The sequence below is a fragment of the Hemibagrus wyckioides genome, linkage group LG27, assembly GCF_019097595.1.
Source record: "Hemibagrus wyckioides isolate EC202008001 linkage group LG27, SWU_Hwy_1.0, whole genome shotgun sequence".
Lineage (NCBI taxonomy): Eukaryota > Metazoa > Chordata > Actinopteri > Siluriformes > Bagridae > Hemibagrus > Hemibagrus wyckioides.
This window is the reverse complement of record NC_080736.1, coordinates 19932346-19950450: the sequence shown is the minus strand read 5'-3', so window position 1 is coordinate 19950450 and position 18105 is coordinate 19932346. Positions and strand designations below refer to the sequence as shown.

The 18105-nt window shown below is 41.7% G+C and overlaps 1 protein-coding gene and 1 long non-coding RNA gene across 2 annotated transcripts; one reads left to right on the top strand and one right to left on the bottom strand.

The window, feature by feature from the left end:
• The first annotated feature begins 9297 nt into the window (after positions 1 to 9297).
• On the top strand, positions 9298 to 12068 carry LOC131347343 (uncharacterized). Its single transcript, XR_009203752.1, has 3 exons — positions 9298 to 9460; positions 10107 to 11045; positions 11790 to 12068. It is a non-coding gene; the product is annotated as an uncharacterized LOC131347343 (long non-coding RNA).
• A 153-nt stretch (positions 12069 to 12221) lies between these two features.
• dnaja3b (DnaJ heat shock protein family (Hsp40) member A3b) lies at positions 12222 to 17041 on the bottom strand. The gene is made up of 11 exons (XM_058381337.1): positions 16803 to 17041; positions 15564 to 15700; positions 15150 to 15233; positions 14855 to 15052; positions 14573 to 14725; positions 14321 to 14468; positions 13618 to 13682; positions 13377 to 13505; positions 13082 to 13197; positions 12881 to 12978; positions 12222 to 12733 (listed from the first exon to the last, which is right to left on the bottom strand). The coding sequence occupies exons 1-11, from the start codon at positions 17002 to 17004 to the stop codon at positions 12600 to 12602; spliced, it is 1464 nt and encodes a 487-aa protein (XP_058237320.1). The 5' UTR covers positions 17005 to 17041; the 3' UTR covers positions 12222 to 12599.
• Between the last annotated feature and the right edge of the window lie 1064 nt (positions 17042 to 18105).

Sequence of the window (18105 nt, the reverse complement as noted above, 5' to 3'; positions counted from 1 at the left end):
TGCTGACACTGGAGACTCCTTCCACTGGTGGTCAATAAACATCTCCTTGCAGACAAGCTTGTAATTTCAATGCTTTACATGTCTGTGATCTCATGAGTAAGCATGGAGCGCCAAGAACCTTTAGCTAGAACTACTGTAAGATCTTTAGTTTACGTTGAAAACCTTTTGACCGATCAGAATCGAGAACTCGTGGATTTAGCTATTAAAGAACGCTGAAAACGTTTTTCATTTCCTCCGTTCCGTGTTCTGTTCTCCCCCACCTTCATGCTTGGGTTTCAATTCTCCCTGGTGGCTTTAAGTGCTGGACCCAGATGAAGGACGGAGAGAATAAAAGAGATGAAGACAGGAACCGAGCGGAGGAAGAAAGGGAATCAGCCGGAGAGAGCCGACATCCTTTAGAGGACGTCAAAGCTCCTCAAAACAGCACCTCACCTCAAAGGAGACGCAGTGAGACAAAGAGAGAGAATGAAGTGGGCACTTCACACAGAACAAGAGAGTCATGTCTAAAAAAAAAAAAAACAAGTTGGGTGGAAGAGATTGACTTAGGGGAGGAAAGAAAAGCAAGAGCACAGACAATTCATAGCAAGCAAAGTGTGAACTTCCTGAACTGCCCAATTGCCTGAGGCAAAAAAGGAAACCACAGGCCAGATAGTCCAGGACAAAAGAGGGAAACGACAAAAAAGTCTCCCTCGATCAAGAATTGTATATGATTCTTTTAAAAATGTAAGCATTCTGCAGCGTCTGCACCCGTTCTGTAGTATTATATTTTTTGCACATCCACATTGTAGCTGCGCTCTGAGGTCCTCGAGGTCAGTCATGTCCAATGATAAAGTTCTGGGTGGTCGGAAAAGGACCAAACCATCTGCTCTCTTTCAGCGTCAATGGAGGAGGCCATGTGTCCAGTTTGCTCTGCTTTCCATATATATCACGCAAACAGAATTGTGTGAAGGGAGAGAAATAGCAAGGGATGGAAATGAGGGCCGGTTAAAGAGACATAAAGACTGATTTAACTGCCGTATATTCTCTGCCTCCCCCCACGCAAGGGCTCCATCCATGACATCTGACCTTTGGCCTGTGACACAGGCTTTTGTCAAGCAGTCAGGTGCCGACTCGCCCTGCATTGGGATCAGATTCCAGCATGACACACACACACACAAATGCCAACACAATGCATAGCTTTGCTATATATACTTTTACTTTGTGTATATTGTCGTTTCTGGGTGCATTTTTCACATATTGTGTTGACAGAAATCAGCCCTAGGCATAATTTAACACTATCTCTTCCCATCACGATGGGATTTTTTTTTTAAAAAAAGAGTCAATCAGTAGACCGGCATCGTCCTTAAGCCGCAAGTGTGGACTTGTGAGCTTTTAGAACAAAGGCTCTGATTTAAGTGGATCGTCTTCACTCTCATCCGGGTTTCGGCTGCACTCTCCGACTCTTTGTTGTGCGTTCATCCACCCACCCCATCCACCTCTGGGCCCCTTGAGGAGGATCTGAGGGCTTACTGAGAGGGATCAAACAGTGGCAAGACCGGAGCCTTTCAACTCGGCAGCGCAGCCGAGATTAAGGCAGAGACGTCTAGGGGGTTATAATAAAAGAGTTTGGGAGAGCCTACAGGGTAGAGCGCAAAGAAAGAAAGGGGAACACAGAGCAAGGAAGATGCCAGCTGTTGTTTTTATAATATACACCGCTTTCTTGAAAGAACTTGCTGAGGAACCGGTAGAACTCTGCGACTTGCTGCCTGCTCGCAATCGCAACCTATGGCAAATGTTGGGGTTTGATCATTCAGGAGTAGTGCAAAAATATATATTCTTTAAGGTTACAGTAGTGCCTGAACATTGGGTTTGATAAATCTTAAGGTTCCATCTACTACCTTAAGGGCTCTTGGTCCACCTGGGGCACAGGTGTCAAATCTACAGTATTCCCTACTCGGGATACTGTTCTAATCTTAACCACAGTTAGAGTTAACTAGGCTTGCGATTTCTGGTGATGTGTTAAGCCTCTGTTGGACAGATTCCTAAAGCCTTAGTCATTGCAGACTATTTCTCTTTGATAAGAGAAAGCACAAGAAAAGATCCTGAAAAGCTCCTGACTTACGTATAATACGGCAAAACTGGCAAGCACACATACTGTATACGCTTAGGGCAGGCATGAGATATCCTGCCATTTGAGATGGCTTACACTTCAAAGGGGCGAAATATGTGCTGAGATATATAATGATTCCAAAGAGGAGAGACAGGTGAATTTATTGGCAAAAGCAACGGCGGCGTGTAGGGGTATTGAGAGGAAAATCATGGGTAAGAGTGGGTGAGAAGTGAGATGTTGGTGATTGTAGTGAGTGGTAGCTAAAAGTAGGAAAAGGAGCGGTCGTATAAACAGTACACACAGAGTTGAAAGCAGGCATGTGTATATATAAGTCTGAGGTAAAGTTTAATGGAGAGCAAATATTGGTGAACTGGGAGAGGAATTATGAGGTGGGGTAGGGTGAAAATGGATTGAGGAAGGAATATAAAGTTGGGGTAGAGTTAAATTTGAGTAGGCAGGTATGTGGCAAGCCAGACTTCTTATTTTCTCTAGAGAGTCTGGTACATTTTGTCAGTAAACATTAACTAAAGAAGTGACTAATTTCATAGGACTGACCTTGCAAATGGCAAACTACATTAACTTACAACTAATTGTGTCAAACAAGACTCTCACACACCATTCAAAGACCCTGTGAAACCTTTTTCTTTTTTTTGGATCCTGTGCCTGTATCTTGCTCTAAAAACTTCACTGTTCCACAGTGTTCAAATGGTTTAGTGTCCAGTGAGTATACTCAAAAATATGGCTAGCCAATCAGAATGCAATGCTAAAGATTTCGAAGCTTGTGGTCAGCTAATTCTATAAAAGCTTTCAGATGATGCACGAGAGGTGGGTGGACATTCTGAGAGGAAGGACACATATACATTACTGCACAGTGAAATTCTTTCTTCGCATAACCCATCATTGGAGGGATGGGTTCAGAGTGCAGGGTCAGCCATGATGCAGCGCCTCTGGAACTGGGGGTGGCGATTTATTGAGGGCCTTGCTCAAGGGCCCAATGGTGGCAGCTTAGCAGGTCTCAGTGACCTGAGACTATTCATACTCCTAAATGCTTCTTTAGATTTATTTTCCCAGCAGTTTTCTCTGCATGGTCATGGTCAGCCTTCACTAGTCTCTCTCCAATGTCACTTTATTTATTTTGGAACTCTGACGGTTGAATAGCATTGAAATGAACAGAAGACAGCGCTACTGCAGAAACATTCCTTTGTGACCAGACCCTCAAGCATATAAACTAAAGAATTTGTAAAAGCTCTTAGCCCCCCAAGTGTGTGTGTATGTGTATGTGTGTGTGTGTATATGCATGTGTATGTGTATGTGTGTGTATATGTGGGTGGTCCAGCCAAGGCCCTCTCCTCGGTTTTGTCTGGCCACAGTTGCTCTGTTGCTTGCCGCTAGTTTTAGTCGTCATCAGGGAACTGCAGCCGCTATAACAGCCACTTCAGATTTTATCGTGGAAAGTAAAAGGGTCCCTGGTGTAAAAGCTTGGCACGCTCAAAAAGATGTCTAAAAGCACAGGCAGGAGCTGAAAGCGATGAACACATCGCAGGAGGAGACGAGGCTGACGCTGCTTGAGAGAGAGCGGACTCCACAAATCTTGTGGCTCAGAAAGAGAGATAAATGCAGGATAATGATGATGATTAGAAGATGAAAGAGATACAAAAGGGATGTTGATGTTCTCTACCTCTATCTTTCATCTTTCCACCAACACAAGCATATTTATCATCCTACAAAAGCATAAGCTTTAAATTAGGTGCGTCAGCAGTTTAGCAGATTCTTGCCATATTTGAGCTAGTCGGAGCTCAACAATAACAAATAAATAAAACCCTGTTAATGTTATCTCCAGCCATTTCCTTTTTTGTCGCAGCAAATCCTCTTTACAATGCCTTCATTAGCTTGTTCTGGGTCACGGTGGTGAATCTGTGGGATTGGCCCCAGGCCTGGGCTGGTACGGCTGTCTCCTGCATATACAGCTCTGTATTAAAGGCTTACATTTTATGGCCTGCCGTTAACCTGGAGGTCACTCTCTTCTCAAATACCTAGCCTCGGCCCGGCTAATCCTGCTCACCTGTGCTGCCGGGATTGTCCGAGCACCTGCAAGCCGGAACGGAGAGAAGGTCCTCTGTTCGAACGTGTTCAATGCTTCTGACTAAAGTCCTTTTTTCGTTTCGGTGCAAAGTGTTTGTCCACTCTCAAGGACCTGTATTGTTTCATTCTGAAATAGCATTACATCACTGAAACAATATTTACTGAGCAGCGATAAAGCATAATGCCTTTTATTAATGGAGTCCATATCAGGTGTGAGGTAGCTCAGGTGGAAACAATAAAACAAGTTTCACTGTATGTTACATTCAAAGGAAAGATATGTCAATGTCACATTTTGTTTAAAACAGTAACATCTTCAGACAGACGCTTAGCCACTTTATTAGCAACACCTAAGCAGAGCATGTGGCCACAGTGCAGTGCATCAAATCAGAAAGAGTTTCATTCACAACAAACATCAGATTTGTGGGCAAACGCTCCCTAGAGTTTTTCTCCCCCAAAAAAACAATGCCATGTTCACGAGAGCAGGCGGAGGCGAACGGTCAGACTGGTTTGAGCTGACCAGAAGGCTACAGTAACTCAAATAGCCACTCTTTACAGCCGTGGTAAGCAAAAAAGCATCTCAGAACATGCCGGAAACTTGAGATGTAAGATGGTTGACAACAGCACAGCAGGTTCTGCTCCTGTTAGCCAACAACAGACCCACCAAAAGAAGACACGTGACTACAGTGTTCTGTAAATCTGGTCCATGAAGCTAAGCTCTAACATATAGCATGTATCTAAAAGGAATATACCATAAATTCTAACGAAATCCAGGCTCTAACGACTAACCAAATCTTGTGTGTAGTCAGTAGAAATCTTCGTTCCTCTGGGAGTCACCAGCTCCACAAGAGACCTTTGTGTATTACTGTATGATTTAATCATTCCTATACATCTTTTTAGGAAAAAGTTATATAATTTTTAATTTATTATATATTTTTATTGGTGGCATAAATGACTCCTTCTTGCTCGCTAGAGAGACCTGTAGCTTTTCTGCTCTCAAACGCTCCTTTTATGAAGTTTTCCTTGACGACTTGAGTCGCAGACTAAAATTTGAGTTTGGAAATTTTTTTTTAATGGTTTGCTCTCTTGCTGTCTTACACACACACACACACACACACACACAGGGCCAGTCGGTGGGAACTATGGCAGTGCGGTAATGTGTTGCCTTGATCAGAATGCTGTGGTTATGTGGAAAAGCTGTCATTAAGCAGCGGAGAGATATATATCAGACTGTAGTAAGTGTGTGTGTGTATACGTAATGCGAACATGGGCTGCCTTGGGCATGCAGCCAGGGACAACCACTTCGTTACCCAACCTAATACACCCTAAAACCCATATGCCATGGCTCCACACACACACACACACACACACACATATACACACACACACACGCACACACAGAGCGCTCATTTCCACTATAATGAACCATCAGTGGTGATTCTGTAGATTATTTGATGTAATAAGCCACACAAAGGAGTCTTTCTCCCCTGGAAACTTTAAGTCGGCCGAAATGCCAGCAGCGCCCCGAGCACGTACTCCATGCCTGAATACACGCTGAATACACGCTGCTATTCAGGGCTGCCTGGTGACGTCAGAAGAAACGAGCGGCTAATGACGCAAAGGCCAAACGCAGTGCATGCAAAGTTGAAAAACAAAGAAATAAAGCTCATGTATGCGCGCGCGTGCATTCTTCCCAGGTTTTAAATAAAGCAAGTGCTGAGTGGCCTTTGATCGAACTTTTCTCCTTGTACCTGTTTACTCGGGCGTTTAAAGGCTTAGCGTGTATATGTAGCACTTTTAACGTGTCATCGTCACAATGCAGCTTTATAGAAATCCAGGACTAAACCTTTAATGAGTGACTCAAAGGTGAGCGTGTCAAGGAAATTCTCTCTTACAACATGACGGTAAAACCCTAAAGCCAGGCTTGTGGCTTGTGTGTACTGCAAGTGAAATCTTGTCATCCGTCTTCTCGTGCTGTACCACTCCATCTCTCCGTGTGATGCTGGAAATGACGTCACTGTTCGCCGTTTAAGCGGTTAGCGCACGGTTTTGCTAAGAACGAGAATATATGGACGTGCAGGACACTGTTGTTACTGTTCTGTCATTACCTGGGTGTTTTTCTTTTTCCTCGCAGTGACTGTTGGATTTAAACGCAGGGTATGATAGCGACGACTCGAACCGAAGGCTTCGGACATCAGATCGTGACACGGCTCACGTTACATGATGTCTGACGGAAAAATGTGCCCAGCTCAAGAGAAGCCTCCAGTGGACAGAGTGAAAGTATAAAGTCCATGATTAGCAGTGGGACTCTGCCCAAGCAGAGAGTAAAGATCACTGAGATATGACACAGAACTGTGTTAGAGATCATAGAGAGAGGGGGAAAAAACAAGAGTTTACAGAATGGCATAGCAGGTATTGTCAGTGTCTCAGAGCTCTAGGGTCAAGGGTTCAATCTTAAGGTCTGGTTACTGTCTATTTGGAGTTTCCTTCCAGAATCAAAGATAACGATCATGAAAGTTATGACGAAACACCTGAGGGTGTGCTCTTATATGAAAATATTCAATAACAAACCATAATTCACTGGTGTGATGCAGCAAAGTGAAGTTAGTATTGATTCGTCTTCTTCAGCTAATTTTATTTCCCTTACATCGTCAACACTCACAAGCTGTTTACTGAAAGTATGACACTGAAGCCAGTCAGTTCCCGTCCGTTATACTCTAGGAGCTATAAACAGTCATCCACCTCAGCAGCCTCTCTTATTTTTTCCCTCTCACTCACAGTTCGTAAGCAAAAATTGCAGGTTGTCACGTTACCGAGAAACAGTCAGCGCTTCTTGTCCTTTAAATCTCTACGTTTTCTTAAACCTCTGTCTTTCACAAAGAACCGATACTGGAGGCTCCGTCCAGCAAAATGACAAAAAACTAAATTCACACTGTGCAGCAAACACACAAGTCCCTGTGTTAGTTGGTTAATGTATATGAAAGAACACTTCCTTTAAAGCTGGAAGCCAGAACTGCTGATGTGATGGAAAATGAATCAATCAGATTAAAGAATTATGTCTGATATGACCACAAACTAACCCGGGAAATAATTATGGAAAAAAATAAAACAATAGGGGATTTCCAGGAAGGTGGACGGAATACACATCTGGCTCAGAATTGGGGTCTTATATGTCCAAAACAGGATCGAAACCTCAGGATTTTCCACTGATAGCATTTCAGCCAGGAAAAAATGGCCTGCAAAAAGATACTACAAAGTATGTGGTGTGTTTGATTATTACTGTGCGGTGTAGCTCCGTGTATATACATTTTGTATAACACTATAAAACACTGTACTATAGACTGTCATGCAACTCAAAAGTCATTCAGAGAGAAACTTTTCCTTCATTCACACATTTTTCCTTCTTTCTCTTTCTCTCTCTCTCTCTCTCTCTCTTTCTTTCGGACACCTGGTTAGCCTCATTGCTAAGCTGCTCTGCGTCTGGCTCTAAGCCAGTTAAAAATAGACAGCTTCAGATGAGACACAGGCGCTACACACCTACTGTTTTGGAGACGAGCTCAGTTTGGGTTTATACACAAGAGCTCTTATTTGATGTCCCATAACCTCACAGCTATAAAAACCAGACGAGGCAAGCCCAGTTTAGCCCGAACCATGAAAAGAACCTTTGAGGAACTTTTCTGTCTCTCAGAAAATGAAACCTTTGACCCTTTAGCTTTCTGGCTATTAAAAGTACAGGACCCTAAGGCGTGAAAACCTGAATTGATAGTTGTTTTTAGCCCGGGCAAACCGAAGCTTGGATTTATTTTTATTTTATGTAGTGTTGGTTTGAAAAAGGAAGAATTTAGCAACACCGCATCACCACAGCGCTATCCGCTAAGAAACAAAGCAGCTAGGTAATGATGGGGGAAAATCTTGCATTTAACTAGCTATCTGTGAAAAAGTGAGGTTTGTTTTTGTTTGTTTTTTTTTTAATAGAAGAAGCTACATTTTGGTAAATGTCATTTCATTTTTGTCCTTAGAGATCGTTGCACCTTAGCAAGGAAATAGCAAAGTGCTGCTTAATTTGTATTGTTTCTATTTGTAAGACACCCCAAAATATTCCTATTTAAACAATTTAAAGTCACTTAGGCGCATTTTATAATCTTGACAATTTAAAAATATGAAAATTTTTTTATTGTGAAATAACACAAGAACACAATGTCACTGAAAACAGAACCGAAATAACGTGCAAATCAGAGATGAACCGTTTGCAAAGGAGTCGACTCTTTGAGACGGCTTTTTTAAAGTGACACCTAAGAGCCGATTCACGACTCATGTGGAGCGGTTTTTTCCCCAAACTGTCTGTTTATTTATTTCTTTAGGTGCAGACACTCACTCGTTCGTTCATTTTTGTTCAGTAAACGCTTAATCGCTTCCATGGAAAGGTGTTTTTTAAACAATTTTCTTAATGAAGGCTGTTGTTGATGAGCTGAGCCAAATGTTCTGACTCACTGGAAAGATCCGGAATTCCGACAGCTACTGGAAACTGAGTCGAGATTGACTAAGACACATTGTGAGACATTTCTCTTTGCCACATGAATACTCTCTCTCTCTCTCTCTCTCTCTCTCACACACACACACACACACACACACACACATATATACACACACATATACACACACTTTAATCAGTAAAGGTGCAAGGACTCCACCTAGTGGAGCTGAATGTGAATGGAATGACCTTTAGTCATAACAGAAATCACATTAATTCCAGCTGGTGGTCATTAAAACAGGGTAAAACACAAACTTTCTAAACTGTTACGCACTCTTGTTTCATTTTAATATGTTTGCGCATCAGGAAACTAAACTCAGGTCATCGTGCACAAGCCATTTTGTGCCAAAAAGATTCTACGCTGCTAGCTGAAGAGCACGTGACTGCTAAGCTAGCTAGAGTTATCATCAACAAATTTGAGAAATGAGTGCAGAACTTACATACAGTTTATTTACAACTTTTAGCATTTAAAGCACTACTAGAACCCCAAAATGAGTCCAAATGACAATTGATATGTTTATGTTCGGCATGTTCGGGAAGCCTGACTTTCTGTGTAGTCGTAAAGAAAGCCTGTGTAAAACATTCTGTTCCGAGAAACAAAAGATAAAACACGGCACAATATTATCGGCTAATGTTGTTTTGTCACACCCAGGCTTTAATCAGAACATGGCTAAGGATGGACAAAAGTCATTGATGTTTATTTTTATGCAGACCATCATCGAAGAACCCAGAGAGACACGGGAGAAAAGTCCACACAGACAGTACGTAAGAGTAAGACTTCTTTATTAATCCCAATTGGTCAGTCAAATCTGACCACCCTGTTCACGTTTCTTTTTCTCAGAACGTTAGATGACTGCAGCCAGTCACAGTCTCAGCAGCAGGGAAAAAAAAAAAAAAAGGTGCAAAACCTCTGAAAATGAAAATAAAAAAAGCACAGAAAGTGTAAACGTGTGCTGCGGAAGGAGAGAACATTCCGATCAAGATGAAGGTGGAGCAGCTTTCTTTTCCGACCCTAAAGAGCTATTCCGAGGAACACTAAAACACACAGGCCAGATTTTTATTTTATTTTTTTTATGCTGACCACTGAGCACTCCATAGGCGTGTTTTTCTCTTCCACACATCCAGCAGATCAAATATTTAAGTGACACGGCACGGTTATGCATTTAGTTGGAAATTCAAAACAATTTCTTGTGTTAAAAAATAAATAAATAAATAAAAAAAACATAATAAATACCTTCTCGTTTTAAAAAACATATTACGCAAATCCTATCCCGCACAAGCCACACCCCTTTTCCCTGTAAACAGAATTTCTTTCTGCAACCTGATTGGCTCTTATATTTTATGATGTCATTACTTGATTAAACATTAAATTGACCTGTCTGTTATTGTGACCTGTCCTTTGTGCAGCCAAAACAGCTGTGATTCACCGAGGCCTGGTCTGAAGGTGTGCTGGCACTGAGACGTTAGCAGAATTCCTGTACATTGTGACATGGGGGCTCCAGGAATCAGAGCGTCACACTGCCTCTGCTGACTCGCCTTCTTCATATAGTGCATCCCGGTGCCTCAGGTAAGCGACACACAAACACCCGGCCATCCGTATTACACTGAGCGCCTCTATATAAGTCTGTATACGAATATACTGTCTGATTGGTCTGAAAGTGTTGCAGCTCTGGATTCCGAGTCTTATATTGAATGTTAATCGATTTTATTTGAATACATTAACATAATACAAGCCTAATGATACACAGCCTTTTTTTGTTATTTAAAAAAGGAAAGAAAACCGTGGTTGATAAAGTGCTTGCTGTAAGAAAGCAGACAAGACGACTCGGCGTTTACGGAAGGAGTCTCCAGTGTCAGTGTCACATGAACAGCTGCAGGGTGATAGAACAAATTTGATCAGATTTTATTACACGGAAATTTGTCACTATAAAAGTATCGTCTCAGGTATTCAAATGAAATCTCACAGGATTGTACAGATCAGCTGCAGAAACGAACATTCGAGCTCTTCTACACAGTTACGGCTTCTATTTTTCACCTCTGCCTCTTTAAACCTTTGATCAGTGTACTACCGTGAGTTCTGTTTGCATTACCTGGACATACGGTATATTAGAAACCCTGGAATTTCAAACTTGGAAGCACGAGCCGAGTGAAAACAAGTCCTGACGCACTCGTTCCCGGAGCGTAGGATGTGGTTATGAGGCCGTGTGTGTCAGCAGTGTGTGCCGAAATTATTTTTGGGGTGAGGTACGCTTCCATTACTCCAGATGCAAAGCTACAAAAACACCAAACACTGAACACCGCACGTCCTGCTGGAGTGATTGACTTTTGAGGTGAAGTGGAAAACTTGTATGTATGGTTTAGATACTCAAACAACACACCACATTAAAAAAAAAAAAAATCACAAACAATCTTAATTGCTTCCAGAAAATTGCTGGGAGTGTTTTTTTTTTTTGTTGTTTTTTCCTTTCCCCAAAAATATACATTTATTTTAGAACAGTGTTAGAATTAAAATATTGATTTCGCTAAAAGACAACTTTTACAAAACCCAAATATTTTCAAAATATTTTTAATGCAAATCCAACAATAATCATTATTTTATTTATAAATTTGGAGAACTTATTCCAAAAAAAAACTTCTAATTAAAGACAATATTGAACATTTCACTGTTTTATTTGATCAATTTATGCATTTGAAAAAACAATTTAGGAAAAAAAAAATATATATATATATATAAAAATATGTAATTTCAGTGTTTTGTGGGCGGAGTCTAAAACCTTAGAAGTGGAGCAAATCAGAGAAATTAACATGTATCTGTTGAGTATTGCTGCTAATATTATTATTATTATTATTATTATTATTACACAAGTTTATGATAAGAAGTTTCTTTAGTTATTAAGCAAACAAAACAGCTATTCTTGCTGCACTATAACTAATAGTATATCTTTCTCGGAATGTCTATAGAGGTGTCTAGACCGTAGTGCAGATGTATGTGATTTGAGACACAGCTTATGACTTATTAAGGGATGGTATAGAGAATTAGGGGAAAAAACATGATCTGTACTTCATCAAGCGATCAATTCACTTTTACAGCAATACAGGAACTAAAAGACCCAAAATGGCCACCGTGATTACGTTCCTCTACACCGGAACCCGACGTCACCGTTTCACCCTGAAGTGGGTTATTTTTCAACGGTGGAAAGTGCTTTAACGCTCAAACGCCACAATTTGGCAAGTTGCATTAATTCAGTGGTGATATTGAGCGGTGGTAGCTCCAGTGGTTAAGACTCTGGGTTGTTGACTGGAAGATCGGGGGGTTCAAGCCCCAGCGCTGCCAAGCTGCCACTGTTGGGCCCTTGAGCAAGGCCCCCAACCCACCCTGCTCCAGGGGTGCTGTATCATGGCTGACCCTGCGCTCTGACCCCAAAACCTCCAAGGATGGGATGTGTGAAGAAAGAATTTCACTGTGCTGTAATGTATATGTGACAAATAAAGACTTAAGAAGGACACATCAATCTGTTCATTTTCTTTATAGTTATATTTAATGTTGTGGAACGTCCCAAAATAACTTGGTGTCCGTCATCACTTTCAGACAACTTCATTCTTTTTATATATTAGAAAAATACACATTAACCAGCATTAAGTATTGTTTACATGAACAAATAGCTTGGGAAGGATAATAAACCATTATTTTGCAGCTTCACAAAGAGTTCATACTTCGTTATACAGAATTTAACAGAATTATCTCTCTCTCTCTCTGTCTCTATGAGATGAGTGGAGAGCTTCTGTGACTCCGAACTCTTCCACAGCCTCTCACCTAGACACAACAACGAGATGATCAAACTGGGCCTGAAGACTGCGTTTGAGACGCGACCGTTCCGAGTCCCTAACCTGCTGCATCCTTCATGAGAACATCTTTTTAAGTCTGGAGAAAAATCCGCCCTCCTCCTTCTCCTTTTCGCCCTCCTCCTTCTCCTGCTCCTCCTCACGACTCTGGTCTGCTCCGGATTCCTTCTCTTCTGCATGCTGGGAGCTTGCTATACAGGTACACACACACACACACACGGTTGTTCATCTTGGTGTCTTTTTCTGGGTAACGTCACTAAAGAACTGGGTGAAGCTTACAAAGGGAATACTGTGTGCATTGTCAGTGTAATAGAATGGTGTTTGTGTGTGTGCTGTACCTGTTGCTGATCGGGTCACTCCGTTCACGGATCCCTCTACATCCGTCTCCTCCTCGGCGTAGCCGAGGATCAGATCCCGCTGCCTCCGTGTCAGCTTCCTTCCAAAAAAAACCCCCATAAAATGTTGGTATATATTCATAATTTTAGTCTGGATGTGATCGTGAATTTGATCGTGTGTGTGTGTGTGTAGAAGTCTCTTACTTGGGCACTTTGATCTTGATGTGGACGTAGTGGTCTCCGTAGCCATAGCCACTTACGCGGGCAATTCCTTTACCACCCAGACGGATCTTCTGGTCCGTCTGAATCCCAGGAGGAATCTGGATGAAGAAAAAAAAAAAAAAAAAAAAAAAACCCAAAAGGTGTGATACCGCCCTCTACTGGCTGTGTGTATATATGTCACTAGACGCTCCAGCTCCAGGTGTGTGTGTGTGATAGTACAGGTTTTTCAATAGAAGCTGCTAGAATCAGGCGTGTGTTGAGAGTGAACACGCCTCACCGCGATGTCCACCGCCCCGTAGAGGCCCTGAGCTCGAGCTGTTCCTCCCAGAATAGCCTGAGCTACTGAGATCATCAGGTCAGAGTGGATGTCTGTGCCATCGCGCCGAAACACCGGACTCCTCTGGACCTGAGACACAACAAATAAACCGTCAATCAAAAAATACCTCGGTATATACAGAGACAAACAGTAGATTACGGTGGTTATTAAGGGTTAGATGCCGTGCAGACATGAAACTCACTCTGAATGTGATGTAGACCTGCTTATTTCCTACAGACATCCTCACCGTCTGGCCGTCCTCCACTCCTGAAAACACACACACAGATGAATTTACACAGCTATTTATTTTACATTTTACAGAAGGAGTGTCCAGTGTCAGGGCGGACGACGTGCCACGTGGCAAGCTGGGCTTTGGTCTAATTAACCTCACTGGACTGTTTCCAGCTGCTCTAAAGTGATAACAGGATCTAACTTGTTGTATGGATGTTCCACAATGTTTGAGGTGACTCTCGATATTATTTTAATATTTACATTTACAGCACTTGGCAGTTGCATTAATCCAGAGCAACTTATTTAACTGTAACTTTGCCGTCTAGAACAAAAAAATACTTCCACACGCTGCTTTCTAGATAATCTGCGGTCATAATTATCTGCTCAAGGCAGTTCCGTCGCTTGCTGTTATCTTTGTATCGTTAGCTTAATTTCGTGATGGCTTGAAGGACATTAAAAACGTTTAGGGTGCCCCCTGCTGGATCAGAGGCTAAACAACAACAAAAAATTTGGGCTATTCCACTCAGGCTGCATATTAATATTCATACGGGCAAATTATCGTTTGAATATGATTTTTTTCACGTCATGTTCGAATAGATTAAGCAACTGCTCCGTGTAAATCCGTGTAAAGAAATGTTTTTTTAAAAAAACGAGTCATTAGGAGGTAAACAGACCTGCAGGCACAGGAACCATGAGGCTCTTTTTCTGTTTGGTTTGGCCGGTTCCTCTGCACATCACACAGGGCGTGATGATGATGGAGCCCCGCCCACCGCAGCGCCGACACATGGAGCGCATCATAAACATGCCTGTGTTCACCGACTCCTACACACGCACACACACACACAGAGTATTAAGTCATGTCAAGAAGCAAAATATATTGTACTCCATGGAGGTCTCCACGGAGACGGTTGCTATGATGCTCTCACCATGCCGGTACCGTTGCAGTAGTGGCAGTGTGTGACTTTAGTGCCCGGCTCGTGACCTTTACCGTGGCACCGTGGACAGTCGTCCTCTATGTTCACCGTCATCTCTTTGTTTACTCCTTTAGCTGCCTGCGTGAACGTCAGCTCCATGACGTACTACAAACAAAAACACACACACACTTAAAATCATGTCTGTCTTCTCAGAATGAACCTCTACTTAAAAATCTGGTTAAACAAGAGAAAGTAGACACATGCAGACGTGAGGTTTCTGCCGCTGTAGCTGACCTCGTGCGGCTGTTCGAAAATAGAGCTGAAGTCTCCGAACCCCTGCGCTCCGGCAAATTCCCCGAAGATCTTCCTAAAAAGTTCCTCAGGGTCTACGGTGGTTCCACTCCTCCAGTATTGCTGCCCCGCCCCGCTTGCGCTCGGCCCCGCAGAACCGTACGTGTCATACTGCTTCCTTTTGACTTCGTCACTCAGAACCTGCTCTCACACACACACACACACACAATAAAGCAGCAATTATAACTACCTTTAAAAAAAATTTGGATCTTTTTTTTCACTTTTCCTTGAACCTAACCTCGTACGCTTCTGCTAGCTTGGAGAACTTCTCTTTAGCCTGCGGGTCATCTTGGTTTGTATCCGGATGGTATTTCTTCGCCAGCTGCCGTGAGAAAAAACTTTTTTGCATTATTGCAACACTGGAGTTACATGATTTACCCAGCAAACTTAATATGTTCAAGTTTCCCAGCTCTAATATCACAGCTTTGTCTTCAGAACTTCTGAAGCTCTGACCAGGTAAAGCCAAAAGCTTCGAATTCCTACTAGGAAAATCTCTCTAGGTTTATATATGATATAGTCATATATGCTTTATGTCAGTCAGGATATAGACAAGGTTAAAACTATAACCCTGACTGTACTATTCTGAGAAGAGATATGAATTAATTGGCTTTTCTTCTTTCCAGGTGTTATACCAGCTTTAAATGTTGCTGACCTGATAGTATGCTTTCTTGATCTCTTTCTGCGTGGCGGTTCGTGGGATTCCCAGGATGCTGTAGAAATCCTGCTGATCGTGACACACTGAGCTGCTGTGGAAGGCATGTGAGCTGAAAATACAGAGGCTCTTAAACCCTGTCTCACACACACACACACAAAAGAACATAAATAAGCAAAAAAAAGTAGAATCTGACATTCAAAAAGCTATTTATTTTTTATTTTCATTGCATTATGACAACATTCAGTGGATTGCATAAGTATCCCCCCCCCAACCTCAAGTGTGGGATATCAGGATCCAGATGTGCAACAGTGATTCTCTGATATTCATGACATATTCAAGAAGACTTGTAGCTGTAATTGTGGCCATTAAACACTGACCTGGGGGACGGATACTTATAGTCACAGGTTAAATATACCTTGTAAACAGTGTTGGGAAGTAACTAGTTATATGTAACGGCGTTACGTAACTTAATTACAAAATAAATGTAACAGTAACTCGTTACAGTTACTTAGAAAAATATGTAATTAAAGTTACAGTTAAAGTTAATCCAAAAGTAATAAAATGTAATCAGTTACTTTACTTTTATAAAGTAACTGAAAAGTTACACTACTTATTACACTTTAAACCGAGTAACTTGTAATCTGTAACCTATTGCATTTCCAAAGTAACCTACCCAACACTGCTTGTAAATCTGTCGGTACACATTGAAGTCCACACCACTTGCAAAAGGAGCAAATACTTATGCACAGAACAGTAGAGTACCATTTTGCAACACAGTATCAGAAAGATAATCCTGGCGAAGTTGAGATAAAAGATAAATGATAAAGTCTGATGGACTGAATGCCTCTTCTGTTATGATGTGTATTAATGAGCGTTCAAACACTGTATAAACCTCAGTCCAGTAAGCGTGACTAGCCTTGTATTTGCAATCGCATAAGCTCCTTGCACCATCCTAGCTTTCCAGAATTTAGAGAAATCCCTTAAAGAACATAAAAACATTTTTTTAAAAAGCTTTTCTTACGATTAACAACTCCATGAACGTCGGAAACGTACAAATAAAACACGACTAGTTTGACAGATGCACGAAGTTCATATTGGCTAAATCCCAAATTGCTCCTATTTCTAAAACTAGTGCACTAGGATAGGGCGCGAAACGCGATTAGTTCCTACACCACGAAGTGCGCCTACGTAGTACGTGTTATTCCGTTTGGTATTCAGCCTGAATTTACGCTGTACCTGCACACCGCCTCAATGTCACACCGCTTTCGTCTCTCCTCCGACTCGTATCCAGCCCAGAAATATAATACCGACACCACGTTAACGTCGGACCGGAGACGTTTTCATATCTACAGGAGGTGACGGGTATCCAAGACGTGTTTAGCCGAGGTAAGACATTAGATACACAGCGCACAGAACGACACACTGTGGAGGCGGCCATGTTTCTTGTTACTGCGCCGGTTCGCCTCTGCGCATGCGTAAGAAGAGACGTTCGCTTTGGGTTGTGTCGCCACAAGATGGCGGTGTGCGCGCGCGCGCAATAAAGTTGAAGTTATTCTTAGTAAATCATTCAGGGATTGAAAAAGTGTCACCTGACTTAAAAAATACCAGTTATAAATATTTGTAGAAGAAAATAATGTGTACATAATACATACTTTTTTAAATAGTGCACTGTTTTGGGGCCTGCCATTTTGTAGAGATTCACAGAACATTCTGGGAAAGTTTTTGTTTGTTTGTTTGTTTGTTCAAACAAATCTTTTTCTTGTTCCCATCAGATTTTTCCACAGAACTATTCTGTTTTAAATGTTGATAGAAACTGGTGCATCCCAATACAAACATGTTGACTTGTTCTTTGTACAACAACAGCAAAACACATAATTATGATTATGAACATGTCAGTTGTCATGTGATCATAAGTGAAGGATGTGTTCTGAAGTTGCTAGAACGTCTCAGGAGCAAAATCGATTTGGTTATCCAAAGCAGAAAGCTCCTAAACGTTCCACATTAGGGAAATGTCCAGTGTTGTCTAAGCTAGTCTTTATTTTACACTTTCGGCACCACAAGGATTCGGTGTAGAAATGGACACCAGAGGACACCACATCCCCATAATACGCTGCGTTGGATCGATGCTGGACAGACAGTTCAAAATCGTTGACCAAATTTGACCAGGATGGAATTAGTGACGTCTTTATGAAACTATGTCGAACCACCAAAACTTGGAGAAAGTCTGAAATTTCACAAGGAGGAAATGAATCGACTGATAAACCTGGCCATTGTTGTCTCATACTCTGACATTCAGACAAAATATGCAGTTTGCTTTGACGGCCCAAGCTGTGCTGCTTTTCTACTTTTTGTAATCTTCTTTAAAATGATTTCACACCAAATTTGTGGGAATGCTAGCAGTAGAGGTTCAGCTATTAAGGTTTAGCCATGACTACTAAACCCCGCCCCTCAACCTAATGATAAAAAAATTGTGCATTTTAAAACGTTTTTGTTTGTTTGTTTGTTTTGTTTTTTAAATGTATTAAGCTTTCTCTAGGCC